The sequence below is a fragment of the Archocentrus centrarchus genome, chromosome 7 (assembly GCF_007364275.1).
Source record: "Archocentrus centrarchus isolate MPI-CPG fArcCen1 chromosome 7, fArcCen1, whole genome shotgun sequence".
In the NCBI taxonomy this organism is placed as follows: Eukaryota; Metazoa; Chordata; class Actinopteri; order Cichliformes; family Cichlidae; genus Archocentrus; species Archocentrus centrarchus.
In genome coordinates this window covers 29,283,494-29,311,465 of record NC_044352.1, presented here as the reverse complement: position 1 = coordinate 29,311,465, position 27,972 = coordinate 29,283,494, and the positions used below count along the sequence as shown (strand labels likewise).

Sequence of the window (27,972 nt, the reverse complement as noted above, 5' to 3'; positions counted from 1 at the left end):
TTCTTAATTATACACTACTGGGTGATAAGAAAATCAGCTATCACAGTGACAATAAATATTTTCTTTGCTTTACAAAAAAGTGAAATCAGTTATCGCTATTGTAAAACAACACACAGGCTTCCACATTGCTTCTTTGTATGTGGACAGGTCATTTTTAATATATTCAAAGAAATTGTTGATTATAGTTGTGATATATAATGTGTTTCCAGTGACTTATATTGTAATGAATAATTCACCTAATGGGCAATATGTACTGCTCGGTATTTATTGTGATATTCGCCACGTGTCAGATTGATGACAAATGAAGTACTTCACTGTAATGAATGTATCAGTGAAGTAGCGGCACTGTCACCGTGCCTGACATCAGGAACACGTCCGGCACGGTGACAGTGTGGCTCACTGATGAGCTGGACTTTAAAGCTTTCAGGCACAAATAAATGATGAGGTTTTGGATGAATAGTTGATACTTTTGAACTTATCAACTCACCTGTTAGTTTTGATCTTTCATGTGATTTATTTGAAGTTTTTTGGGAAGAAACCTTTAAAATTACTATCAACCAATATGTTACAGACTAAAATTTAAATCTTAATATAAGAAAATCTGTGTTAGAAATTTAATTTGTATTTTTTACCAGTTAAAATTCAGCTAAAAAGAGACTTAATTTTTCATCAGTATTAACAGATAAGGTTTTTTTTTTTTAATTATGTCATCAAGCATACTGTTGCCTATCTGGCCAGATGAACAGTCAACAAGCCTTTCAATCCTCTGTGGTACAGACACGTCTCACACAGTAACAAGAACACTATGCTTGGACATCAGCATGACCCATAATTAAATAATTCCATACAGGGTGATCTTTGGTGATTATCTTTCAAGTTTACAAAAAAAATAGAAATTAAAAATTTAGGTAATTCTCTCAAAGACACAACGTAAAAAGAAATAGAAAATCTAACATTTGCATTTCCATTATATGCCTGTGAAAAACAAAAACTGATGAAATGAAATCCACAGCTCTTTCAGCACATATCACCTGTAGAAGACTTGCCAGATTTGTTCCTGGTTTCCTTTATATCTTGCTGCTTATCAGAGTTGTGCATACCATAAAAGGTTATCACAAACATATCTGACAGCTGCTTTTTGGCACAGCTGACAGACTTTCTTTCAGCAAATTGACCTGTTGGAGTAGTGGTTCAATAAGCTGTCTGTTTGAGAGATGAGCCAGTCTCAATAATCAACAGTTCATTAGCTGACTGGCTGGTTAACTGTCTCAGCAACTGAGCCAAACTCCTCCCTCAGCAGTTTCAGCGTGTTGTCCGAGAACTCGTCTCTTGGCCTGCCCATCCCGTTCAGCTGCACCGGCTGGAGGTCAGGGTGGGGTGGGATGTAAGAGGATGGGCAATGCAGCTCATTTAGAGTAAACCAGAAGGTGTCCGGATCCACCTGGATTAGGTGTTGGAAAACGCTGTGCAGGAAAGTGAAAGATACATGGGAACAGGATTAGCTCTGAGCTGTGTTTTGCTTTGTATGTAATATCTATTATATGGAAAACACCTTCCCATAATCCAAAGTGACAGACTGAGCAGGTTTTGCTGGCTTTAGCATACAATCCAACAGTTTAACTATAAGCTCATTAACTCAACACTGCCGTTTCTCTTCAGGTTGTTTTATAATCACCTCCAGCAAGGAAAATACTTAAGTACATTAAAGCATGTGTTTTTACTGGTGGCTTCTATGTTGCTACCCAAACACTAACATAAAAAAAATTGCAGAATGATTTAAGTTTAAAAAAGGTGGCACGCTGAAGGCTGCTGGCATGCTGCATTCTGAGCTTTATTTTCATACACCACTTCCATCTGTCCTTTATACAACCTAAAGTCACACAGTGCACACATTTTGCCTCAACTGCCAGTGTAGGACAGAAATGAGTTCCCTTTCAGTTGATTCACTCAATACACCTCACAGTATGGGATATCATGCCCACACATGTCCTGAAGACACCTATGTGCATGCCTTTAAGGCAGTTGACCTATGATAATACATGAGAGGCCCCACCTGCATATATACACCCTGTCATCACAGTCATCCCTCAGCTCATCACCTTGCCAAAAACACTTCTGTTGAGTCAGGCTAGCTAGCTGCTGCTAGTTAGCGCTGTTGTCTGCCAACTTGAGGTTAGCTTAACTGCTCCTGCACTCAGTTGGTACATAGGCTGCCCGCGGAGCACCAATTTATCTTTCGTGCAGTATTTTTTTTGCTATATGCTCTGCTATGAGTATCAAACCAACACAAGTGAAGTAGAAATCTTCTGTTTGCCCCTGTCCTCTGGGGTAGGGTTTCTTTTTACACGACAAGGTCCAGCACGAGGCGTGCTCCATCTGCCTGGGGACTGCCCACGCTAGGAGAGCCGTGACTGAGCTCAGAGCCTGTGCATTTTGTCGCCAGGTCCGGGGTTCAACCCTGGAAAGATGGGCCATGGTTTTGCAGTATGCCACTGCTGTGGCGTTGGCTGACCAAGACATCATGTTGCTTTTTTCCCCCCGTTTCCCTGTGCAGCAGAGAAGTTTCAGGTGGAGTGGCCCTCTCCTTGAGTGGATCAGGATTTTTTTCTAGTCCCAGAGCCCACAATGGTCAAAACCCACCTGCCCATGTTCCCAGATTTTGTCTCTGAGCTTACTGTTGAATGAAGCAAATCACTATCTACCCGCATTACTGTTCCCAGCTATGAACAGTATCTGGAGCTGGATGGTTTGGAGGAGGCTGACTTAGTTAATCCACCTCCTATGGAGCTGTCCCTGGTGGCTTATCTGACCCCATCCCACAACCACAGTGTAGATGGCTCCTCAACTCTTCCATCCAAGCACTGCAGATTTTCTACATCTTAACTGGACAAAATTTATCGGGTTCAGGCAGGCACTGCCCGGGCCATGAGCTCTATCACTATACTCCAAACATACCAGGTGATGTGCCTGGTGAAACTCAAGTCACTGGTTCACCCAGACAGCTCACTGTTGCCTTTCCTTAATGAGGTCAGAGTCCCCACAGATTACATTCTCTGTTCGTCCTGCTGTGCGCCCCTCTTCCTCGACAGATGGATAGCTTCAACAGTTTACTTGAATGAACTAGTGTCTGCTGATGGGTTATTTGGGCAGTCACTCAAAACCATTGGGGCTAAATTTGAGCTGAGGAAGAAGCAGACAGATGCTCTGCGCAGTATCATCCTCAGATGTGATACAAAGCCCAACCTCGCAGCCAGCTCTTGCACCCCAACAGTTCTGCTTTGTAACAAATGACCTAACAGACACTTTCATGTGGCTACACACCCAGACCACGAGCAGTTTCTGTGGTTTGCATTCAAAAGCACAGCCTACAAATACCTGGTGCTGCCCTTTGGGCTGTCTCTTGCTCCTCACACCTTCACCAAATGTGTGACAGTAGCATTAGCTCCCCTCCAAGAAAGGGGCATCTGTATCTTAGCCTGGATAATTGGGCTCTGGTAGCAGGAGAGCAAGCGGTGATGCAACCGTGGCTGGTTCTGTCACAAACTTGCTAACCCTGAGTCAGTGGGTCATTTTTCTCAGGCAAGAAATATTTTCACTTTCCACGTTTGTCAGAGCAAAGAGTGGCCGCGTTTCATTGCTGCCTCGCTCATTTTCAGTTGAGATGCAGACTGTGTTTCCAAATGATTTTGCATTTCTTGGGCATTATGACTTTTATGATTGCTGCAGTGCCACTCAGACTATTAAAGATGAGAGAGTTTCAACACTGGACTTTCTCTCACTGCCTGTGCACTGCAACTTGCATATTAGCGCTCCGCCCTGGGAGGGAACCTGAGCTGCTGCGAAAGGTCTCTCTGATTGGGAGTGTGTCTTTTTGGAGGGTGGTGTCCACAGACACCCCTCTGGGGGAGTGGGAGACTCTGCAATGGTGCAGCAGTGAGAACAGTTTGGACCACAGTGCGAGCTGCACATCAACTACTTGGAGCTGCTAGCTGCTTTTCAAGCTCTCAAGCATTTTTGTTCGGTTCTGACCAGAATGCTTGTTCAACTGAAACTGGAGCAGGACCTTCTCTCTGGGGGAGACCCCTGGTGAAGGAATGGAAATTGCACCCTTTGGTAGTGGCCCAGTTATGGGATCTATTTGGTGAGGTGGAAGTAGATCTTTTTGGCACCAGGGCGAACACTCACTGTCCCCTGTTCTTCTCCATAACGGACCACATTGCACCTCTGGGGATAGAGGGGCAGCACACCCATGGCAAGACATGCTCCATTCATTCAATTCATTTCCACCAGTGTAAATGATACCACCAGTGCTTTCCACAAGGACCTCTTCTGTCAGGCGGGAGGAAAGGTACTGTAACTGATCCACGTCAGAACTGTGACAGCTGCATGCTTAACTGTTAAGAGGTTTGATGGCTAAGGGTCTGCTAAGGGTGATGGCAATGAACCAAAGTGCAAGGGCTTCATCTACGAGGGGCCTGTATGCCTATGAATGGCAAGCCTTGAAACAATGGTGGCAGAACCGGCGTGTTCTCCCGTTCCATTATTCAATTGCTGATGTTTTGACATTCCTGCAGAAGTTGTTGGATAAAGGTCTTTCCCTTTCTACTATTAAGGTTTATTTGGCAGCTATATCTGCTAGTCATACTGACTTTGATGGGGTGATGCCAGTTGCACACCCTCTTGCCATGTGTTTTTTGAAAGGGGTCAGCCAGCTGAGCCCTGTGGTTACATCCTGTCATGGGATTTAACTTACTGGAGACCCTTTGTGGCCCCTCACTTGAACCCATTGAGTCTATAGATATTAAGTTTCTTTCATATAAGATTGCGTTGCTCTGGATTGAGCAAAGCAAGACGGTGAGCTTCATGATTTTTCTGTGCATGTTTCTTGCACATAATTCTTTTCTGATGGCCTCAGGGTCATATTAAACCAAAATGTGGCATATTTAGATTACTTAGAAATTATTCTTGCAGACCAGCGGAGGCCACATTACCTATCTCCTACGCATGAGCTACATACCTACTGTACACTGAACACACTAAGGACATGCATTTATTTGACCAGTTGCATGTCTGCTTTGCTAATCCAGCCAGAGGTAAAGCTCTGTTTAAACAGAGGTTCTCCCAGTATCCCCGAGCATACAGCAACAAAGGTCTCTCTTTGCCTCAGGTGTGAGGGGAATGGTAACCTCATGGGCCCTATTTAATGGGGCTTCTGTGAATGATATTTGTGCTGCAGCAAGTTGATCAACACAGCACACTTTTGTTCTGTTCTATCATTTGGACTTGATGCCCTGATATCCCATACTGTATGTGTTGTACCTTGTTCCTCTCTTTCAGGGAACAGAAGTTATAGTCATAATGCTTTATTTTTTTAGATATTAATGCAAATATCTAACCAGACAATCACATGGTAGCATTTTGGTATGAAGACATGATCAAGACAACCTACTGAAGTTCAATCCAAGCATCAAAATGGGGATGAAAGGTGATTTTAGTGACTTTGAATGTCGCATGGTTGGTGGTGCCAGACGAGCTGGTCTGAGTATTTCATGAACTGCTGACCTACTGGGATTTTCCAACACAACCATCTCTAGGGTTTACAGGGAATGGTCTAATGAAGAGAAAATATCCAGCGATCCAAACTGATAGGAGGGCAACAGTAACCACTCGCTACAACCAAGGTATGCAGAGGAGCATACCAGCACCAGAAGACCACAATGGGTGCCACTCCTGTCAGTTAAGAAGAGAAAACTGAGGCTACAATTTGCATGGCCCCACCAAAATTGGACAACTGGAAAAAAAATCTGGACTTATGTGTCTTGAATTCTGCTGAGACATTTGAATGGCAGAACCAGAATTTTGCTGGAGTTGACTGTACTGTACTGCTGTACCTAATAAAGTGACTGACGAGTGTATATTTGCAGTATTACAAACTTGAGGTCTGTGGTGCCACTCCTAGAAAAAAAATGTTGTATTAATTTATTATTAATGATTCACATTAAAATAATTTTAACTAGCCAAATATGAGTTGACTTTCATTATAAAGCAGTCATAACAAATGTGTTTTTCAGTGAGCTCAGCACCTGCAGTACTGCTATTCTTCAACTCCAGTAAGCCTACAAAACAACAAAACGGTCATTTTCTGCATTTTCTGACAGTAGATATGTGGTAAAATATTGTAGCGAGTAATGGAACAAGAAGAAGCACTGACAGCGAGCTGTTTGATGAAAAGCTGCAGGACACAGGCTGACTCCTCAGTGAGGAAAGCGGTGCCTTTTACTGTGCTCTACTGCAGCATAAAATCAGATGCCGGTGACGTATTGTCTGATTTAAATAACAAGAATAGCTTGATTTGCTTCCCCTACACTTTCATTGCTATTAGCACCAGTAACTACAGTTGTTACCAAATCAACTGAGACTGAAAACTTTGAGATCTGCACTTTAAATATTCATGTCTGATTAACTAGCATTCAAAGTAACAGAAAAAAAACACTATTAGATATTATTGATTAAGAGCTGAACACTTCTAATCTTAGTAAATGTGCTTCATCGGGGCCGTGTGGTGTGGTTTGATTAGAAGCAGACTGAGGATTAATTTGCAGGGCCATATGAGTGCAGATTTGAAAAAAATAAATTATCTTTTAGAAAAATACCAGACCATACTAAATTATAATCAGCTCAAATGATTACAATACCAAAAGCAGTTCAGTTCAATTCAATCCTATTTATTTAGCACCAAGTCACAACAGTCACCTCAAAGCAAAGTACTAGTACACAGTTATGCACATATTACTATTAGATGCGCACTTCTTTATTACAAGCAACACCATGAGCCATAAGCAGCATTTAAATGACACAATAATGGATAAAAGTTGAGACTTTTTTAAATCATGTCAGTCTAACACTTGTAGCTAAATTAAGTACTTAGTTATTTTCCAAGACTGCAACGATCCTTAATAAAGGCTTACCTTAAACACGCCTCTTGTAGTTTGACGGGTTGCCTGCAGCTTAGGTAGGGCAGACAGGCTTCACAAACAGCATCCAGGTCTGCTTCACCTGAGATAACCACACACAGGACATTTTACTGTATTTCATTCATACAAAAATCTGAATACTTTGACCACTTTTTCTAGCTTAACAGATATCACAACAGACATCGGCTTGTAATTATTGTGATTAATCAATCATTATTGAAATGACTGGTCAATCACAGCAGCAGAATACGGTTAGAGTTTGGCGTTTAAGGTTCAAGTGCATCACTCCCTGCAAATATTTTACATATAAAACTGGGGAGTGATTAGTAAATATCCTCCAGGAGCATACAGGTGGATGCTTGGGTGGAGGATGGGCTGAAACAGCAGGCAGTGATGTTCATGCTGATATGTCAGAAAAAGAGAGAGAGGGAAATTCTGCAGCTTAAACGACTGTCAAATCATTGTATGATGTGAGGAAAGTGAGGCATGTCACGTGTGTATGATGCAGTGCAGCTCCTGGATTCACTCCGCACATGGTTACTGTTGTGTGTTTTTTTTCTGATTGTGTACAGCGCATGTACAATGACACTTTTAAATCCAACAGAACAAACCCTTTCAAGATATGATGAGACAGTTCCAAAAAAAATATGGGGTAAAGATAAGGAGGAGGAAGAGGGATAAAAGATGAAGTAGGAAAAAGATGAAAGAGTAAAGAAGTAGACCAAGCCTGGACTTTACCTCTGCTAACTCCTAATGAGCTGTAAAAAAAAAAAAAAAAAACTGCTGAGGTGGTTCAGGGAGAATTTCACAGCAGGCTGTTTGCACATCTCTGGATTTCAGACATCCACTCTTCCCCACATTGAGAAGTGGATGTGTGTGAAAAAGGAGCTACCTCTTTTTCCTCTATACTTCCCTCCACCTTTATTTCTTTACTCTATCGGTGGCCCAACTCCCTGTGCTCTCTTTTTCCTTCCACTCACTAGGTGCACCTTTCCTAACCTTGCCGGCTCCTGCTCCCTCCATCCCCTTGACTTCTCTCCACTCTTTCATCTTCCTCTTCCTATCTCACTCACACTCTGTATCTCTCTCTTTCTCCATCCTTCCCAGCAGACATTTAGCAACTCCCTGAGCTGCAAACTGGGCTGCCTTTCAAGCTTCATTTCAAAACATGTCTCTCTCCCTCTCTGCTTACTCTATTTGCCAATTCAACCCACACTCGGCTTGAACCAGGCCTGCTCACTGTGTGTCAAGAATAAAAGCAGCAGTGCACATTTCAGAGTTAAATGGGATTATTTAGCAGCAGCTTTTATCCCCTTTCTTCCTCCTTTTCTGGTGCTACACTCTTGGCCTGTAGTCTTTTGTGGAATCAAGGTGCTTGGATGGGAGGAGAAGAGTGAGAAATACTAAAGAGGAGAGGGCCTGGTGCTGTTAAATTTTGTGGTAAATGAGTAACAGGGTGGATTTGGAGCTGAAGCTAGAGCTGGAGCTGAAATGTATTATTTGCTTCAGTCAATGTGTGTTTCTGTCTTTCTCTCTCTGTGACTAAGGCTTGGTAATTGGCTTGCTGCAGGCGTCCCAGAGGTAAGCTGTAGCCAAATCGGTATTCACATGAGTGAGGCTGCAGCCGCTGACTGTTTCTCTGCTGCTCCTTCGTATTCCTTCCATCTCCCAACACCAAATCTCTCCCCGTCGGATAGAAAGGAGGACAGCATCAAGTGCCAGCAACAAAAAACAAGCACAAGATTGATAAAGGAATAGACTAGTCTCCTTCTCTGATGTGAAAAATACGACTTTTTTTTTTTTGTTTAACGTGGGTACATCTCAATAATAAGGCAACATGGTGGTCAGTGCTGTTGCCTCAGAGCAAGATGACCCTGGGTTTAAAACAAGAACAGGGCCCGTCTTTGTGGAGTTTGCGTGCTCTCCCTGTGATTCCACAGGGAGCGTGTGTGTCCAGGATTTCTGGTTTGTCCAGCCATCAAAAAGCTTGCCAGGTTAATCCTGCCCATCTTGGCAAAATAAAACGAGAAATCAAAATATCAACAAGATTCTGAATCTCAAAAGATCCGACTTCAGCTATGACATGTGAGAGCTGTGCCCCCCATCATGCTTCTTCACAACAGACAGAGTCTTTCTCTGACAAACAAACGACTAGGCTGACACGCTCACTGGCCAATTTATTAGGTCATTCCACAACTGCTCATTGGTGCAAATATCTACTCAACCAATCATGTGACAGCAACACTTGCAAATCATCTAGATGCTCGCAATAGATAAATTAGGTTACAGTGCCTATAGGCACAAGCAAACCAAAACTTGAAGATTGTGGGGAAAAAACATATCTCTCTCCTGCTGCAACAAACAGATTGTAGAGTCGGGAAAAGTGTGAATCCATGGATCAGTTGTGCCAAGAGGCTGATGGTGTTGCTGTGATAGTGAGGGAAGAGAATAGTTTCCTGGCATCCCCTAACACAGAATATAAATCGGTTTATATACTGTGTCCCCTAATACCAATTCAGCATGCTTCAAGTGCTACAGTCACTCCAAGTGCTATTGCTGGCCATGAGCATTCATTCAGGGGCACAGCCTGAATGATTCCTGTTCCTTGTTTTGAACATGAACCTATTGGAAGTACTCTCAAAGTCTTCTCAAGCTGGTTCCATTAAAACATGTTAATGACAATTCAGCATACTCAAGCTGCCACAACAGTTATCAGATCTCAAGCCAATAGAGCACCTATGATTAATAGCATGAATGGTCATCTGAGAATCTGCAGCTACTGTGTGATGCCAACATAGACCAGCACCTTATTAATTCTGTTCACAATTACTGCTTACCTACTCAGAAGAACACAAACTGAGAGACATTTTGAGACTGCCTTGCACACACAGTATGTTTAAGATCTCTACTGAGTTTCTCAGTAATCAGATTAGGAGACTATAACAAAGAGTCTAATAAACTACAACACCCCAAGAAGTCCAGCGTCCATGTCCCGACAGCTAAGACCTGTTTTGGTGACACTGGTGTATTTTGCTGTGCATTGAGGTGGTGGACTGACCCGCTCTCCAACAGACAAACCTCTAAAGTCCTGCAGCTGGCAGGGCTAAAAACCAATCATACAGAGGCTGCTGTGCTACAGTATCCACAACCATGTCTTTATGTTCCTTTTATCAACCAATGGTCTATATCAACAAAAAATATAAACTCTCATAGGAGAAAACTTACAGCGCAGTTACACTCATCCTTCCCAGAAAATATCTGCACCTCACCTGCACCTTTGCTAACATCTCCTAGCTGAACTTTATCATCTCAGCTAATAATAAATTATGTCTGGCTTTCAAAATTTCATGCACTATTCCAGCTTTAAGAAAGATAAACATTGTGAATTTAAGTGAGTATGCTGCTACATTAAACTGATTAATTTAAATGGGACACTTAAAGAAATTATTTTATTTACTGCTGAACATACAAACAGTTTAGCCTAAACTTAAATATCTCGACTTTTGCCCAAATGCATTTTCACTCCTTTGCTACGTGTGATTTAGGTGTAATCTGGTGCTTCTTTAAATAAAGAAGCACCAGAGCTGGAAAGAAGTAAAGAAAGTCAGAAAGTAACTGTGACCCTACTCACAGTTTTTACACTAAAACTGTCAAATAACTCTTTATTCTCCAACACAGCCTGAACTCTCTCAGACAGCTTTCTTGTCATTTCTTTAAGTAGTCTACAGGAATGGTTCTCCAGGCTTCTTGAAGGACATTCAAAGCTCTTCTTTGGATGTTGGCTGCTTTTTGTTCTGTTCTCTGTTAAGATGATCCCACACCACTTCAGTAATGTTGAGTTCCAGCCTCTGGGGAGGCCAGTGCATGACTGATAGTGCTCCATTGTGTGTTTCTCTATCCAGGAATGCTTTTATTGCACTGGCAATGTGTTTGGGAAAGTTAAGCTGTTTCCAGAAAGACACCTTCCAGATGGTATTGCATGGTAGATCAAAATCTGATGGTACTTTCTGTGCTAATAATTTAATCAATTTTGACGAGCTCTCCAACACCAGTGGATGAAATGCAGCCTCAAACCATGACAGAGCCTCCACTGTGTTTTACAGATGACTGTAGACACTCACTGTCATAAAATTAACTAACAGTGGTACTTAAATAACTAAGTACTTAATTTAGCTGGTCATAAAATTAGAATATCGTGAAAAAGTTGATTTCTTTCAGTAATTCCATTCAAAAAGTGAAACTTGTATATTATATTCATTCATTACACACAGACTGATATATTTCAAATGTTTATTTCTTTTAATTTTGATGATTATAACTGACAACTAATGAAAACCCCAAATTCAGTATCTAAAATTAGAATATTGTGGAAAGGTTCAGTATTGAAGACTCCTGGTGCTACACTCCAATCAGCTAATTAACTCAAAACACATGCAAAGGCCTTTAAATGGTCTCTCAGTCTAGTTTTGTAGGCTACACAATCATGGGGAAGACTGCTGACTTGACAGTTGTCTAAAAGACGACCTCTGACACCTTGCACAAGGAGGGCAAGACACAAAAGGTCATTGGTAAAGAGGCTGTCTGTTCACAGAGCTCTGTGTCCAAGCACATTAATAGAGAGGCGAAGGGAAGGAAAAGATGTGGTAGATAAAAGTGTACAAGCAATAGGGATAACTGCACCCTGGAGAGGATTGTGAAACAAAAGCCATTCAAAAATGTGGGGGAGATTCACAAAGAGTGGACTGCAGCTGGAGTCAGTGCTTCAAGAACTACCACGCACAGATGTATGCAAGACATGGGTTTCAGCTGTCGCAGTCCTCGTGTCAAGCCATTCTTGAAAAAGAGACAGCATCAGAAGGGTCTCGCCTGGGCTAAAGACAAAAAGGACTGGACTGCTGCTGAGTGCTCCAAAGTTTTGTTCTCTGATCAAAGTCAATTTTCATTTCCGTTGGAAATCAAGGTCCCAGAGTCTGGAGGAAGAGAGGAGAGGCACAGAATCCACGTTGGCTGAGGTCCAGTGTAAAGTTTCCACAGTCAGTGATGGTTTGGGGTGCCATGTCATCTGCTGGTGTTGGTCCACTGTGTTTTCTGAGGTCCAAGGTCAATGCAGCCGTCTACCAGGAAGTTTTAGAGCACTTCATGCTTTCTGCTGCTGACCAACTTTATGGAGATACAGATTTCATTTTCCAACAGGACTTGGCACCTGCACACAGTGCCAAAGCTACCAGTACCTGCTTTAAGGACCATGGTATCCCTGTTCTTAATTGGCCAGCAAACTCGCCTGACCTTAACCCCAAAGAAAATCTATGGGCTATTGTGAAGAGGAAGATGCGATACACCAGACTCAACAATTCAGAAGAGCTGAAGGCCACTATCAGAGCAACCTGGGCTCTCATAACACCTGAGCAGTGCCACAGACTGATCGACTGCATGCCACGCCGCATTGCTGCAGTAATCCAGGCAAAAGGTGTCATGGTCCCGGGCCGTCTGCCCAGCGTTTTGTGTTTAGTTTTATTTCCCCTGAGTTTTGTTATTTCCCAGGTTGTTTTTGATACTCTTGTTCCCTTTGTCCCTGTCTCCCCTGCTTCCATGGTCTTGTCTGTTTTGTCATTTTGTCTTGACCCTGACCTCCTGTGTTTTCATGTTGAGTTTTATTCCTAGTGTTGTGACTAGTCTGCGTCTCTGTCCTGTGTCTGTGTGCCAGTCCCCCCGTATGTAGTCTGCGTGTACCTTGGTTAGTCACTTCCTGTTTTATTTTGCCAGTCTTGTGTTCCCTGTGCTTTGTGTTTAGTTTTGCTTCCCCTGTTATTAGTCTCACTTGCTTCACCTGCTGTTTCCTCTTGCCCTGATTACCTATTGTGTATTTAAGCCCTCAGTTTTCATCTGTTCTTTGTCGCATTGTCATCATTGCTCCCTATTCTGTGTGTCTCCCTGTTTCTCCTCGGTTTTTGTCTAGCTCCCGTCCCAGTGTAGGTTCGTTTTTGTCTTTTGTTCCATCTTCCAAATAAACCACCTTAAGTTCACCCTCTGCTGAGTCCTGCATTTTGGGTCTAACCCCTCCAGCCACACAGCCCGACATGACAAAAGGAGCCCCGACTAAGCATTGAGTGCTGTACATGCTCATACTTTTCATGTTTATACTTTTCAGTTGGCTAACATTTCTAAAAATCCTTTTTTTGTATTGGTCTTAATATTCTAATTTTCTGAGATACTGAATTTGGGGTTTTCATTAGTTGTCAGTTATAATCATCAAAATTAAAAGAAAAAACATTTGAAATATATCAGTCTGTGTGTAATGAATGAATATAATATACAAGTTTCACTTTTTGAATGGAATTACTGAAAGAAATCAACTTTTTCATGATATTCTAATTTTATGACCAGCACCTGTACTGATGACGTTGAAAATTTCAAATTTGGATTCATCACTCTATAAGACCTGTTGCCACTGCTTTTCAGTCCAGTTCGTGGCACACCTCAGCCTTTTCTCCCTGTTTGCCTTCCTGAAGAATGGCGTCCTGACAGCCTCCCTTCCACTGAGACCATTTCTGATGAGGTGTCAGCGAACAACACATGGATCAGCTGAAGGGCCTGAATCATTTCTCGGGTATGGTGTCAGGTCTTTGCTGGACTTTTCCCTATTTCTTAAGGACATGACTTACAGATACTGTTCATCTGCTGTAGTTTATTAGGCCTGATGCTCATTCTTGTGTCCTCCACTTGTTCAGTTTACTCACATTTTTTAAGGTCACACTGCACCGCATGCCAAGATATGCCAAGTTGTTGGCTAACAGCACTTTGGTATTCACCTTGTTGGTGCAAAAATACTATTTTATGTCTGTCAAACTGTGTTATGGTTGGAATTTTTCCACAGACTCAACTAAAGAAATTGGATCAAATTGTGTTTTTTTGCGACAGGCACGAAGTGCCTAAAGACACAATTTAAAAATTGGTTCTTTGCTAAGTTGTTATTGAGTTAGGAGCCTTTTTTATGCTTAAACGATTCACAGGTCTGTGTTAGGTAGCTTAAAAAAACACTGCTGTGAAAATGGTCAGGTACAAGGACTAGACTGAAAATGAGTGAAAAATGTCCAAAGAAAAACTCTGAAAGACCTTCAGAAATCCTAGAGAACTGTTCCTCAAGACCACTTTAAAATAACAAGTAAGACTGGCTCCGTGGAAACAAAATATAAAGAAATAACGAGTGGCTCAAGACTTTTGCACAGTACTGCACGTTAGAGCTGCAGACAAGGATATCATAAAGAGCAAAAAAGAAGGAATTACCCAGAGGGCCCAGAACCTAAAATTACATTTACTGACTTCTCAGCAAGTTAGTTCATGAGGAGCAAATTACCTGCGTGACACAGCACAAAGTGAATGCTGCCAAAATTAGCCAAGGTTTATTAGAATTCTCAGTTAATTTGCAATAATAATTTGTCTTAATGTGACTCAACCACTCAGCTGATTAACACATTTACCGGTAATAGAAATTATTTGACTTTTTAAAATTATGGTCAGCTACTATATACATTTGTCAGCAGTGCCAAGGCACAAAGAAACAGCAGGAGGTAATCACTATGCCTTCTAGCTGAAAGCCACTGAGAGGCCAATATATTTTATTCTTTGAAAGTCACTGTAAGAAACAGTGCCTTCCAGGTAAGGCTAGCTAAGCCACATCACGATATTAACATTGTATTTGACTTCAAGTGTGTATGGTTTACTGTAAACTTGTTCTGTGTGAAATTATTATTTACTTTACATGTTGTACAAGTATATCAAAAAACATTAAACCTACAGAAACTTGCAGGTATACATTTTTTCTGTCAATATAGTCTTTATTGTGATATTTTTAAAATAATGTGTTAATATCAAAGCGGGAGGCCAATGTTGCATTTCAACCACAGTTACACCATTAAATATTATCATTGCACTGATAATGGTGTAACTGCAGCTGTGGTTGCTCTACAACATATACTTTAGACATCAGGTGTTTCCATATGATGACAGTCACTGTGTAAAAACTCAGAGGAAACTAAGCACCTCAAAATAAGAATAATTACCGGTAAGTAAGTTAATATTTGCTTTTAGTTTTCATTCATTTGGCCTCCAATAACACATGGAGGAGCTGCAGCATTTGGACAGAGACACAATTTTTGTAATTTGGCCTCTGCACACCATGACAATGAATTTGAAAAGAATCAATCAGATATAATTCAAGTGCAGCCTTTCAGCTTTAATATAAATTGTTTATCAAAAATATTCTGAAGGGGTCAGCATGTACAGCTTTATTTATTTTATTTTATTTTTTTTAACTTTTTACATTTTTGGCATCCATTTTTAACGGCACAAAACTATCTGCACAGTTGGCATGCTGTGAGCAGGCCTCACCTGGCCGTCACAAGCACATAAATGATTTGGAGCTTTGTTATTTCACAACAAATTATTGAGATCAAAGGTTGATTGTGAGTTTATAGACGACTCAAAATGCAGTCCAAAGAGATGACAATGTGGGAGGTGGTACATCACCTTAGAGACATGGCAATATCTCACAATTTAGTTAATTCTTCTAGAAAAGAAATGCACTGGCAGGCTGAGCAACACTAAAAGGCCTGAGAGACCCTGAAAGATAACTAAAGTGGATGATCATGAGATTCTTTTCTTGGTGAAGAGGAGATAGCCATTTTGATGTGATAGCCGTATTGATTTCCATCTATACTTCACAGTACGGATGGAAATCAACCCAAGAACTTCTCTGGGAAAAGAAATTAAGTGTTTTTAAAGGCTGACTCAATCACCCAACTAAGCTCGTTTTTCACGCAATGAAGACAAAACTGAAGACAAAACATCCACACTGAGCAGCAGTAAATGATGTCAAAGCATCTCAAGTGAGGAAACTAGGTTTGGTGATCCCTGTTGGCTCTAAATTTAAAGCGATCAATGACTATAAAGTATTAAAAGTATTAAAAAATAATCTTCACATTTATAATTATTTTAGCTTGTACAATTTGGAGCCTGTGAAAATGGAGAGGTTATGTAATATATGTCTGTTATTATTAAAAAGATGAATGTTTTTGTAATTCAACTGGAATTAAAGCTTAAAATCTGCACTTCAATCACTAAAAATTATAAAAAATACTGCCATTGTTCAAATATTTATGGACCTGACTTTACGCAGCTCTTCGGCTGCTTAACTGCACATTTTGGTCATAGTTCTCTGCGAGGTTATGTGTCACAAGGAAGACACATTTCTCATTAAACATTCTATGTGATCAGTTTGTAATATAAAAAAAACATCATACTCGCTGTGGCTTTAACAGCTTCACACGTGCAGTTTAAAAGATAATCTAAGAAAATACCTGTAGATCATGATGCTGTGTTACACAAATTCTCAAAATTCAATTACAAAGCAGCGTTTTAACCTGTTTAAAGCTGCTGAAATAATCTACCAGTATTAAGAAGCTCCGATGTCCGCTGATCAAACGGCATATGTCACGATCGCTTTCTCTGCGACTGGAGACGGGTACAGATGGCTTCTCTGCTGGCGCGCTTAATGACTTTTCTCACCTTTTCATTGCAGCTCACTTAGAAGTTGAAAGAGTGAAAGCACTGACACTGACTGAAGAGCACTGTGTGGTGAGAGGTTAGACTGCTAAAGCTTACCGCCACTAATTCTGCCTGTCCAGGTGAGCATTTAAGCCACTAAATACCACCTCTCCTTCACCGCTGCTGCTTAATCTCCTTGTTAAATTGGCCTTGTCACACCCACTGTGAATTGAAACCGCAGACCATACTGAAACTGACTTCACAGAGTAATCACAAGGACAGTTAAGCATCTCAAACACACAACATGTATCATGGCTGTTTACCTGCACACTGTAGGTGAGAGTTTGTTGTGTAATGTAAAGTTTGAATTCACGAGTTTCTGCACTACAGTTCAGAATGGAAATTTAGGAGGGAATAAAACACAGAAACAAAACCGAAACCGATTTTTACTAAATCAAACCATCTCAAATTATCTTTCACTGCGGCCTGTTGGCTTTGGAAAGGCTGCAGACAGCTCTGTCACCTTTGTGACACGTGGTGTCACCAGCTGCTAACTTTTCATCTGCCGGTGTTGAACCTCAGTGGGAGGGTGCGACATTCGTGATGTTCACGCTGTCACTCAGTTCACCTCCTCGGTGCGTAGGTGACCCAGCTGGGGGCAACCGCTATTAAAAATTAAATTCCTGGTTTTGTCAGTGGATGGAACCTTATTTTTAAATTGCTTTTTGAAAAATAAATAAATAATTACATACATCAGCAATTAATTCAGTTTCGAAAATATACAGACCCAGCTCTTCATTTGCACCCCACCAGCCAACTGTAAATTGATTGGTAATTAAACTTTAGTCAAGAGCGTTTTGCTTTAAATTATTAACATCCATCCATCCATTCTCCTATATTATATAGGAGTGCAGTGTCAGAGAGACAGAGAGAAGAGAAGATTACTTGAGTTAACTCTTTGGCCTACTGTAAGCGTAAGAAAAGCTTCCCAAAAAGTGCCATCTTTGTTTTTTTTTATAAAACAAAGATGAACAGATGCCCACCCAAACTTCTGTCTGTAATTGTGATGGCAGGGACGTTAGTCCTGGATCGAGCTCTGCTGCTGAGTTACAGCTGAACCACTTGCTTCATTTCAGCTGGTCTGCCTCCCCCAACCCAAAGCAAAGGGCACACTGAACAGCATTGGAAAATTGGAGCAATCTGCAGCCATTAAGTTGTGACAGGGACATCGGTGCTTAATGAACTTAATGACTGATGAAAAATTACACAAGCAGCTCATAATTGTATAATTGCATAATTGGTAATGTAATGGCATAAGCCCCCAGGCCACTTGAATATTTTCAGTAATGCTAATGAAACTATGCCAAGCACAAAATTAGCAGTAACAAAAAAAAACTTCTCTCAGCTTACCAATTAAATGGCCTCCTTCACTGCTGTCACATCTTGATTTGCTGATTGAACAATCGCATTTCTCAGTTGGGTATAAAATGGAGCTTGGCAGAGAAGAGTTGCTTGCAGAAGTTACTGTGTGCGCAGTTAAGAACTCAGCAGCATCCAGGTTGCGGTCTATATCATCAAAGTCGGGTTTAAAATGTGTCGAATCAAAGAGCCGCCACAGTTTAGAGGCATTTTTAGTAACAATATCACAGTCACGTGTTTAGGTTGTCAAGCTGTTTCACGCTTTAAGATTTCTATAATAAAACAGAAAAGAATTGAGATACCCTGATTTATATTGTGATGGCTACGGCTGATTTTCACCGTTATACAAGACTGCCACCTACTGGTGAAGGAACTTCCCTGAGTTCTTTGACTGCTTCGGAGGTATTTGTAGGCTTTTCTGGCTACTCATCCCTCCGGACCCAGTTTTAATGCCAAAGCAGGTTAACAAAACCATGTCTCCATCTCTGCACTTAATGTAAAAACACAAAATTGTATTGTTATTATTTCACTCTCAGAAAGAAAACTAATAATAGCGGTGTTTCTTAAAATGCTGAACTAATACTTTAATGCAGATGGGCTCACATCAGCGCTGAGAAAAACTAAAGAAAATATGGGAGAGGGGCGTTTAGTGGCAGGACCAAACAAATCCTGGTATTCTTTACTCAGTAGTTACTGTTTGAATGACATTCTTCATCTTTAAAACTGACCTTGATTTTTTTCTCAGCTGCACAGCTATAAATTTTCATGACTTTTTTGAGTTGACAAAATCTGTCAACAGGGCCACAATTTGCCAGAATGACACCCAAACAAACAGGAAGACAGACTCACAAAGTGAAAACAACACCAGACTTGCTGGTGCACCTGGTAATAATGCTGCCATTAGAAGGAGATCTGCATCGAGCCGTGATGCATGACTGGCTGGACGCCTGCCTTTCTTGATAAATGCTTGGCTTTACATGCAGTTTTACTTCTGTTATCCATCAGAGCTCTCATTATGTTTTACACAGTTAAATATTACAGTTGTAAAGAGATGATCTATGCTCAATATGGTTTTATATCAATGGTCTTCATGTTGCACCAATCGCCATTAAGTGAAGTGCCATTGTCTCGCTATAACTTGGCCACGTTTTGCCTGCTTTGATCATTGCCAGATCCCAGTTACAGTCACACAGGACAATGCTGTATATTGTGTCTTGGTAAAACTACGTTGTCTGCGAGTGTTGTGTCTCTGTTCTCTTACCTAGATCCAGCCTCTGGCACAGTGAGCCCAGCCCCTGCAATACAGCCAGCTGCAGTTTGTAGGCCAGCGTGTGTGTGTAGACAGGCCCAGCCTTGGCGCTGATCGGAGCCTGCCGTGCCAGAGAGGAGCTCAGATTGGGCAGAACCTCTTTGGAAACCCTCCTCCTCAGAAAGTCTCCACATGTTTCACCCAGCACACTCAGCACCTGGCATGTGATGTACAAAAGCAGCAAGCCGTCCAAATTCAATAAAACATTCCCGTTGTGAGCCTCTGGATGAATCGTAGTATTTACTAACCTCGGATATACCCAGAAGCTGCATGTAGCTGATGAAACAATTTCCCAGCAGTGAAAAAAAGACTATTTACAGACTTATTATGTCTGAATTTGTCAATTCATCAGGGAAACTATGAATAACAAGTTTAGAAATAGCCTAAAAATAGTTTTAAAATGTCCTCCTAGCTGAGGAAAGGCGCTGACAAGCAGCCTAATTTACAATGACAAGTTGACTCAGCTGACACTTGTGCTTTGAAAACCAAAGTTCACAAACAACTGTCATCTTTATTCATCACAAAATACTCCTGTGATTATCTGAGATTGTTTGAAAAACAAGCTCTACAAAGGAAATCCACTTTCTTTGTTGATAGAATAAATGTTGAAATTGCTAAAGAGCCTAAAAAAGTAAATATGATAGTTATTTCTTAATGAAATAAGCCTATAATTGGGTACAATCTTTGATTCATTCAACATTACAAGCTTAAAAACCTAAAGATGAATCATTTGGACTCACCCTGAAGGCTCTGAGGACCGCTAATGGATCATCAGCTGTGAGTCTCTGTAAGAGTGCTGGCCAGCAGCGATGAGCCATGGGCAGTAATTCATTTTCCCTCTCACTCAGTACATGTACACACAACTCCAGCACGTCCAGTACCTTAACACAAAGACACACGGTACACTTAAAAATTATCTATATTCTGAACATGATTATATGTGAGTGGATGTGAAACAAATAACTGAGAGTTCAAACGCGTAACCAGGAACTACTTCAGCTCAGACATGGTTTATTTCTGTATTTGTGTTGTTTTTCTGCCACTCGTGGACCAGACTGAATTGGTTTTGTTAATGCAGAAATCCATGATGAGTATTACACCAGTGAAGAGTCGCCCATGAGGTCAACATTTGAGATTTTGAGAGAATTGTTTTGATAAACATTAAATGTGTTGCCATGAAATTTGTTATTGAGTACTGATATTGATGTCTACCTTAGGATGAACTGCAACAACAGTGGTGATCTTTTCACTTTTCATAATGTCCAAATTTTACAGAAACAGAAATACGATTTCTTTAAATAGAGAGTCAAGGGTTTCCCAACTAGGTTCCCTTTGGGTTCACTGCTAATTAGCCACTGCTAACATACAACTATGCTAAATTAAGATGGTGAACAGTGAGTACCTGCAAAAAGTCCGAAGACTTGCACTGATTGCTGTGTGAAGACGTGCTGTGCCAAAGGAGATCTTAATTCATTTGCTATACTGATGTCTTAGCTTGTTAGTAAGCCTTCAATATTTAAGAATTCAAATTATACCTTACTTATAGAAACTCAGAATGATTACACATGGGACTGGAAGACTTGCTGCAGTTTCTTTGAATTTATGTCTTTCTAAAGTACTACCTGTGCATTAACAATGATGTGCAATGGTGAACTATCTTCACAAGAATTATTATTTTCAAGACCAACAGCTCACCTTGAGTCGGAGCCTGAGGCTGGGGTCAGACAGCAGATGAATGCAGCGCTCCATAACATCTTTAGTGATGCTGAGGTGGGAGGGAAGCTCTGCTTTCACATCAGGACTACCAATATCTTCAACATCCTCACGCTCTGTGGGAGGAGGGACCTCTGCAACGACAGTGCATGTACAGTTGGACCGACAGTTTGGTGGTGAGGTTCATATTTCTATTGCTTTAACTACAATATTCCATCTCCTCTATAATTTAAATCTAATATAACCCCTACTATAATGTATAACTTATATTACACTGGCCCTTAGACAAGCTTATTACCTAGGTCTTCAGTGTCGTCATCCTCTATTCCAATGCCTTCTGCCAATTCTTTCTGTTTGCGGTAATTCAGCAGGAATTGGCGAATGCTGAGGTCTTCCTGGTCATTGGAGCGCTGCTTGGAAGTGGCAGACCTACTGGTCCTGCTGCAAATGGAAGGAAACCACCTTGCTAAAGGAAAAACAAGATGTATGAACAGAGGTTTGGTTACAATACAGCTATAACAACAATAATAATATTTGGCTAAATCTGTAAATCTTTCAAAGCCCATTAATCAAAATCAGTGTGAGACAGACACTGATGTTTAATTTTAATACATTTTTCTGGAAATTCACAATTTTTTCTGTGTTGTTCACCTGTAAAAAGGCAAACAACTACAGTAGAGCTAAAAGTCAACTTTCTGTATATTCTGAATGTTTAATTCCACAACAGAAAATGTCTCGAAGATCATTTAAACAATACAACCTCAGTCTGATACTGATAATTAGCAATGTTATATATTCTGAAATGTACTCCACGATAGCCTTGATAGAAACACTATAAGGCATTAAAGAAAAATACAGTTACACAATATAAAAAATGTGGTAGAGAGTGGGGCTGTGTGACAGAGTATGCCATGAGTCACATTTTATTCTGCAGCCTTTCTGGCTCCCAGCATATGTGTGACTCAAGTTGACATCACTGTGGAAATCTTACCCAGTGCCTTCATGAGCGCGTGGAGCACAGAGCAGAAAAGAGCAGCTGTGCGCTCGTAGCTGAGATCCAGAGCCGTCAGCACATCCTGAACGATGTCCCCGACCAGAGGCAGCAGGCTGCAGTCAGAGTGAGTCAACATAACTGTCAACACCCGTGGAGCCTGGCCAACAAGACAGGATTATAATGAAATACAGTACATGCTCAGGGCAACACAGGCTTATGCAGACAAAGAAAGAAATCATGTAAATTAACAACAGTGGTTTCTGTGTCCATTTTGGGCTCTTTGGGCCATCACTACCTGTGGATGCTGGCTGAGCCTCTGCAGGTTGAGTGATATGTCACTGAGCAAGTAGTCAGAGTTCTCATTGATCAGTTCCTTAAGGCACGTGTATTCACAGGCCTTACTGATGGCCCACATGGAGCTGAGCGCCGCCTGGCTGACCAGCAGTGTCTCCTCACCACCTTTCTCAAGCACAGGATACAGTGAGGTCATCAACAACGGACGGAAGTCACGGCCCAGCGCCTGAGCAAAGCAGGCGATGCCCTCAAGTTGGATGCACAGCTGCCAGATGTTGCTGTTGAGCTGGTGGACGGTGGAAGTAGATGTTGATGGTGGAGGAATTACTTGTAGAGAGCTTGCATTGGAGTTGCCAGCATCACTGTTGGATATGGAGAGGAGTCTGGATTGACTGAGCAGCTACACAAAAAGACAAAACACATGTTAACGCACTGCATTCGATAGCACGTTTAGCCATTTTTATACACGCACTACAATTCTTGATAAACGAGGCTGCGGGACTGAAATATCCTCACCTGCTGATCCTGTCGGTCTCTATCTGTCTCCTCGCTGACTGTAATCAAATGCCAGTTGTTCAGGCTGGTGTATTCTTCAATGATAGACACCACAGCCGCTTTAATATCTTCCTGGGTGGCAGAGTTTCCCTGAACTTTGCTCTCCAAACCCTGACCCTGCTTTGCCACAGCCATGCCTGCTGCACCCCTGATTATCTCATTTAACACCATGGCAGCCTGCTTTCTGTACACTGAAGACTGGCAGTACAAGTCCAGGAGGTGATCAGTCAGTAGGTAAATGTTGCCATAATAACCTAAGGACAAAAATGTTATCTGTGAGAGCCATAAAGTGCCAAATAAAATACATGGACACAAAACAGATCCAGCTATAACCTGCGAGTATTTAAACAAGCATTCCAGACCATTAATAGCAAAAAATTCATTACTATAATAAACCTGCTATAAATTCCCTTTAAATTACACTGTAACAGGCATAATGTCAGGCCTGCATAATGACAAAAACAGCAATGATTCACTGGGTTCAAGTCAAACAGCAATTATACCTAATGTCCGACAGATCTCCATGAGCACAGAGAAGATTTTCTCATCTGTGAAGTAGAGAAAATGCTTCCTCTGTGTGTGAGCGGTGCAGGAATCGTGGGAGCCGGTGCTCGTCTCTATGGCAGCACTGTAACTCCTCTCCTCCACAATGCGAACATCCATCACATCGAGTTCTAGCACCTGTAAAGGGATACAGAAGTTTTAGAAGAGCCCATTCAATGGCACATTTCAACCATTAAAATGCGTACTATCATTACGAGTTATATTCTATTAGCCTATTGACAATTATTGTTAAATCCTAGTTTATCTTACATGTATGGCCACTTTTACAATTAATAATATCAGTTAACCAGTTAAGGATACTTTATATTGGACCTATTGATACCAGTTACAAACGTTATATATAATTAGTGTGATTTGTGTGTGCAAGTTGTTGTTGTTGCAGGTTTAATATTGTATTTTGGGTTGAAATCCTAAAGTGACTTAGTTTTTTTTTTAATATTCCAGATTATGTTAATAAGTAGGTGCATATTCAAGATTAATTTTTATTATTAAACAAATGATTGTATAACAGAATTGCGGATGTCCCTTTATGCCACTAAAATTTTAGAAAATTTATATATATATATATATATATATATATATATATATATATATATATATATATATATATACACACACACTTACAGATTTTTAAACACATATGCACAAATCGTCTGATACACAAAGATCACATCACATGTGCATGTGAGGTACTTTCAGCACTTTGCACAGATCCACTAATGTAAAACTGGGACATCTGGGCTTCCTGTACATTACTGTTTTATAAAATGGGAAATTTGTTTTTTTTTCTAAATAAAAAGAACAGCTCATCACCCCATCGTTCATCTATTAGAACACATACATTTACAAATTACGGATGTTAGTAGCTTACAAAGATTAATATAAATTTGGTGGATATTCTTCTGCTGGGAAAACAGTCAATCAGATGAGAGGACACATTATCGCACATCCCTGTGGTTCACCATCTGGAGTGAGTATATACTGTACTTACTAATGTCTTGGAAGCAAATTTAGAATGTAGATATAATCTGGGTAATATACCAGATTACCCATTTTAATTATATGTAGCGCTTCATCTAACTTCATCTAACTCTGATGATCATCATTACCATTCTCTGTCTCTGGTCCATGTGACATGATCTGTAGGTATCAGGCGATGCATATGTATTTAACAATCCGTAAGTGGCTGAAAAAACTGTCACAAAAATTTTTAGACATTTGCACAAACAGGAATCTTTTTGAAAGAAAAAATCATCAAATTTGTGACACTAAACCTAAAAATTTGTGCATGAAAGAACACTACTCAGGTTTTGATATACATATTTCTAAAATGATTTATGTGTGTTCAAATTGCATTGTATTTGTGTGTGGATTGGAGCGTGCATCTGTGAGTGCTCAAAATTACACACAAATCATTGCACACATTTGTAAATCTTAGTTTAAGCTTGCAGGTCATTTCATACACATTTGTGATTCTTTTGAGCCTAATTTCACTCCAAAATTTTTATTGTGGGAGAAAAAATGGGAAAGGATGGTGACAACATCAAAAGCAGTGTAACAAAATAAAAAATAAAAAATAATAAAAAAATTAAATTAAAAAAATTAAAAAAAATATATATAAAAAAATATATATATATATTAAAAAAATAAATAAATAAATAAATTAAAAAAAATTAAATAAATAAATTAAATAAATAAATTAAAAATTTAAAAAAAAATTAAAAAAAAAAAAAAAAAAAAAAAGCAGTGTAACTGAAACTGACACCCTTGTGGTTGCATTACCTGCATTAAGGCTTTGGAGATCCTCTCCAGATGTGCAGCAGAGTTGAGCACCACAGAGACAAGTGGTCCTAAGACTTTTAAGTAGCCCAAAAATACATTAAGAACAAAGAGCTTCTTCTGGTCATCAGAGGTCCTCATCAGTCTGGGTAGGGAGGTGGCCAAAGAGTGGAGATTCTCAGACAAGACATCAGTGAAGGTCTGGGTGCTGCTGTTTCCACCGCAGCTCTGATTCCTCTGTGATACCTCTCTGAGAGCAACCTCGCACCTAGAGAAGAAGACAGGAGTTTCAGTAAATATCTTTTATCCATTAATTAGGATTAATTTGTTCTTTTTCTTTTTATAAAAAAAAAAGGCAATCAAATCAAACCTCTCTCTGACTCTGGGTTCCTCATCATTGATTGCCCCCACTAGAGCTTCTAATAGTGGTCCTACACACTCTCCCAGTGACTGACTACATCTGGCCTGCAGGTGGTCAGCCAGCTCCACCATCTCCAGTCTAACTCTCCAGTGCTGGTGGGCTGAGGTGCACGAGATTATTTTCTTCAGCAGCACAGACAACTTCCCCGCCGTGTTCTTCACCCACTCTGGCGTCCGATGGACTACCAACTGTCCGATCCTCCCCAGGTCTGGGGAGGGAGTCTTATGGGACTCAGTGGACTGAAGCTGAATGTCTTCCATGACAAGCCCCACAGTCCTGGACCAAACCTGACAACAGGTGATCACACAGTACAAACAGATCACTGCAATGCAGTTTTAATAGGATATCATCGCATTTTGCTTTAGTCCAGGAAAGAAAACACACATCCTCTTTGTGCTCAGTCAACTGGTGCAAGAAGTCAATTAAGTATTTTTAGTGTTATACATAATATAGAGTACATAATCATGAATTAATCAATCAACCAATCACATAATTAATTATTTTATATACAATTTATTACATGTCACTAGCTTGATAACTGACTTAAGTCAGTTATCAAGCTAAATATTCACTTGTTAATACTATGAAACTGGAAGGCAGGCTGTCTGGGCTCTATTGTCTTACATCTTATAGCCTAAACATATCATCACTTTCCCAGGAAAACAAGCATAATAACTAGATAATAATGTACGAGATCATCGATTATACACAATGACTATTTGCTAACAAGTAATAAGATATAAGATTAAGCCATTACTGTGCTGTTGTTGGGAAATTTGATTAACAAAGACATGGTACCTTGATGGCCCGGACTGTGACTGCATGGCCTTGCCTCAGATCTCCTGTAACGATCCTGGCCGCAGCCATAGTGATTCCAGGTAAAAATGATGCCATGGTGCTGCCTATAAAACATCGCTCTTCTGATGATGGGACTATGTGCTCCTTAGTGCAGTCACACTGCAGAGTCAAAGCCTGGAGGCACTTCAAGGCTGCTGCCTGTATATCTCGAGATTTCTCCTTCTCTCCTAAAGCCAGCAGCAATGATACTGCAGCGCCCAGTCCAGGTAGCATAATTGGTTCAAAGAGTTTTAAGAATATATCACCATAAGCAGCATGAAACAGGGCATCCAGACACCTCAGAACAGCTGATTTCAGCTCCTCTGATGTATCTGCAGGCTTCCCAGGATCAGTTGAAGAGGAAAGGCAGAGGCAAAGCTCTGAGAAGAGGTTGTGGAGGGTTTCCCAGCTCTGGATGCAAGTGTTCTCCAGAACATAGCTCACTGCTTCGACAACAGACTGCACCAGCTGCTCCTTCTTAGCCCCGGGGACTTTAAGGACAAATCGAAGAGGGAAGAGGATGTACTCCTGGAGCTGCTGCAACGTGGCATCACTGACTTCTTTTAACTGGCTGTTCAGTGTCTCCACATTGGCCACTGTGGGCTCTCGGGTGAGCAGGACACAGGCCGGGCGCAGGTAGGCAAAAGCGATCTTTGGATCACTTATCTGAGACATGACTGGAGGCATCACTGCATGGGCCACTATGGTGATGGAGAATGAGCAGAGAAACGGAAGACATGAGCATAAGTACTGTAAACAGGGACACAAAAATGTGTTTTTAAGATGTATATATGCGTGCTCACCTGCTTCATAGGCTGGTAACGTTTTGGAGTTACTTTGAAAGACTGTTTACAAATTGCAAGAAACCTACAAACTGCTACACACCTTCTATATAAATGGTATTACAGCTGTTTACATCTTACAATGAATAAGAGAGCGCAGCAGAATTTGCATGCACCAGCATCACTGATGGTTATGATGTTTTGTGCTGCTAAACACTAGACTTGGTTCCTTGTATCCGTTAATAATAATACTACTATACACAAGTTTGGAAGACTTGTTTTGATCATTTAGATCTTATGTTACGAAACACAAACTTAATAACAAGAGCATGTCTACGACGAAGAAGATTGTGACTGGTCTACAGCATGCCGACCGCATCCAGCTGCTGAATCTCCACTGCGGTGCCAGGGTCGATAAATACACGGCCTACCTTCACATTGTTACATTGTTAGTTTTAAGTGGACTCCCCTTGCGTAAAACCTACTGAAAAGGCCCGACTTTAAAATGAAAAATTATAATTTCACACAGAGATGAAGTTGTGCCGACAACAAACATCATGATTCCGCGTCAACGACGCACATGTTTGACGTATGCTAAGGCTTCCGGGTTTGGCGCTTTGTCTCCAAAATAAAACGGAATTTTCTTCCTGTAAAAAACAAAACAAAAACAGAGCTGTCATCAAAAGAATGTGTGAATTTAATATGCCAGTGGTGGTACAGTAATTAATTGAGTATTTACGTTAGTGGCTATTGCTTTGTTTGGATAGCAACATTTTATATGATTTGTT

The 27,972-nt window shown here is 40.7% G+C and overlaps 1 protein-coding gene across 2 annotated transcripts; it reads right to left on the bottom strand.

Annotated features, from left to right (window-relative positions):
- Positions 1-25: 25 nt before the first annotated feature.
- tti1 (TELO2 interacting protein 1) lies at positions 26-27,751 on the bottom strand. 2 transcript variants are annotated; one of them, XM_030732755.1, is made up of 14 exons: positions 27,206-27,751; positions 26,364-27,103; positions 25,515-25,852; positions 25,148-25,412; positions 23,305-23,482; positions 22,763-23,055; positions 22,248-22,646; positions 21,950-22,109; positions 21,257-21,424; positions 20,941-21,092; positions 19,986-20,126; positions 19,198-19,402; positions 6,969-7,056; positions 26-1,463 (listed from the first exon to the last, which is right to left on the bottom strand). In XM_030732755.1, exons 2-14 carry the CDS (start codon positions 27,087-27,089, stop codon positions 1,244-1,246), a joined length of 3,333 nt encoding a protein of 1,110 aa, XP_030588615.1. In that variant the 5' UTR covers positions 27,090-27,103; positions 27,206-27,751; the 3' UTR covers positions 26-1,243. The 2 variants fall into 2 exon arrangements, with proteins under 2 accessions (XP_030588615.1, XP_030588616.1); XM_030732756.1 differs by lacking the exon at positions 27,206-27,751 and having other exon boundaries at positions 25,515-25,887; positions 26,364-26,621.
- Positions 27,752-27,972: the final 221 nt, after the last annotated feature.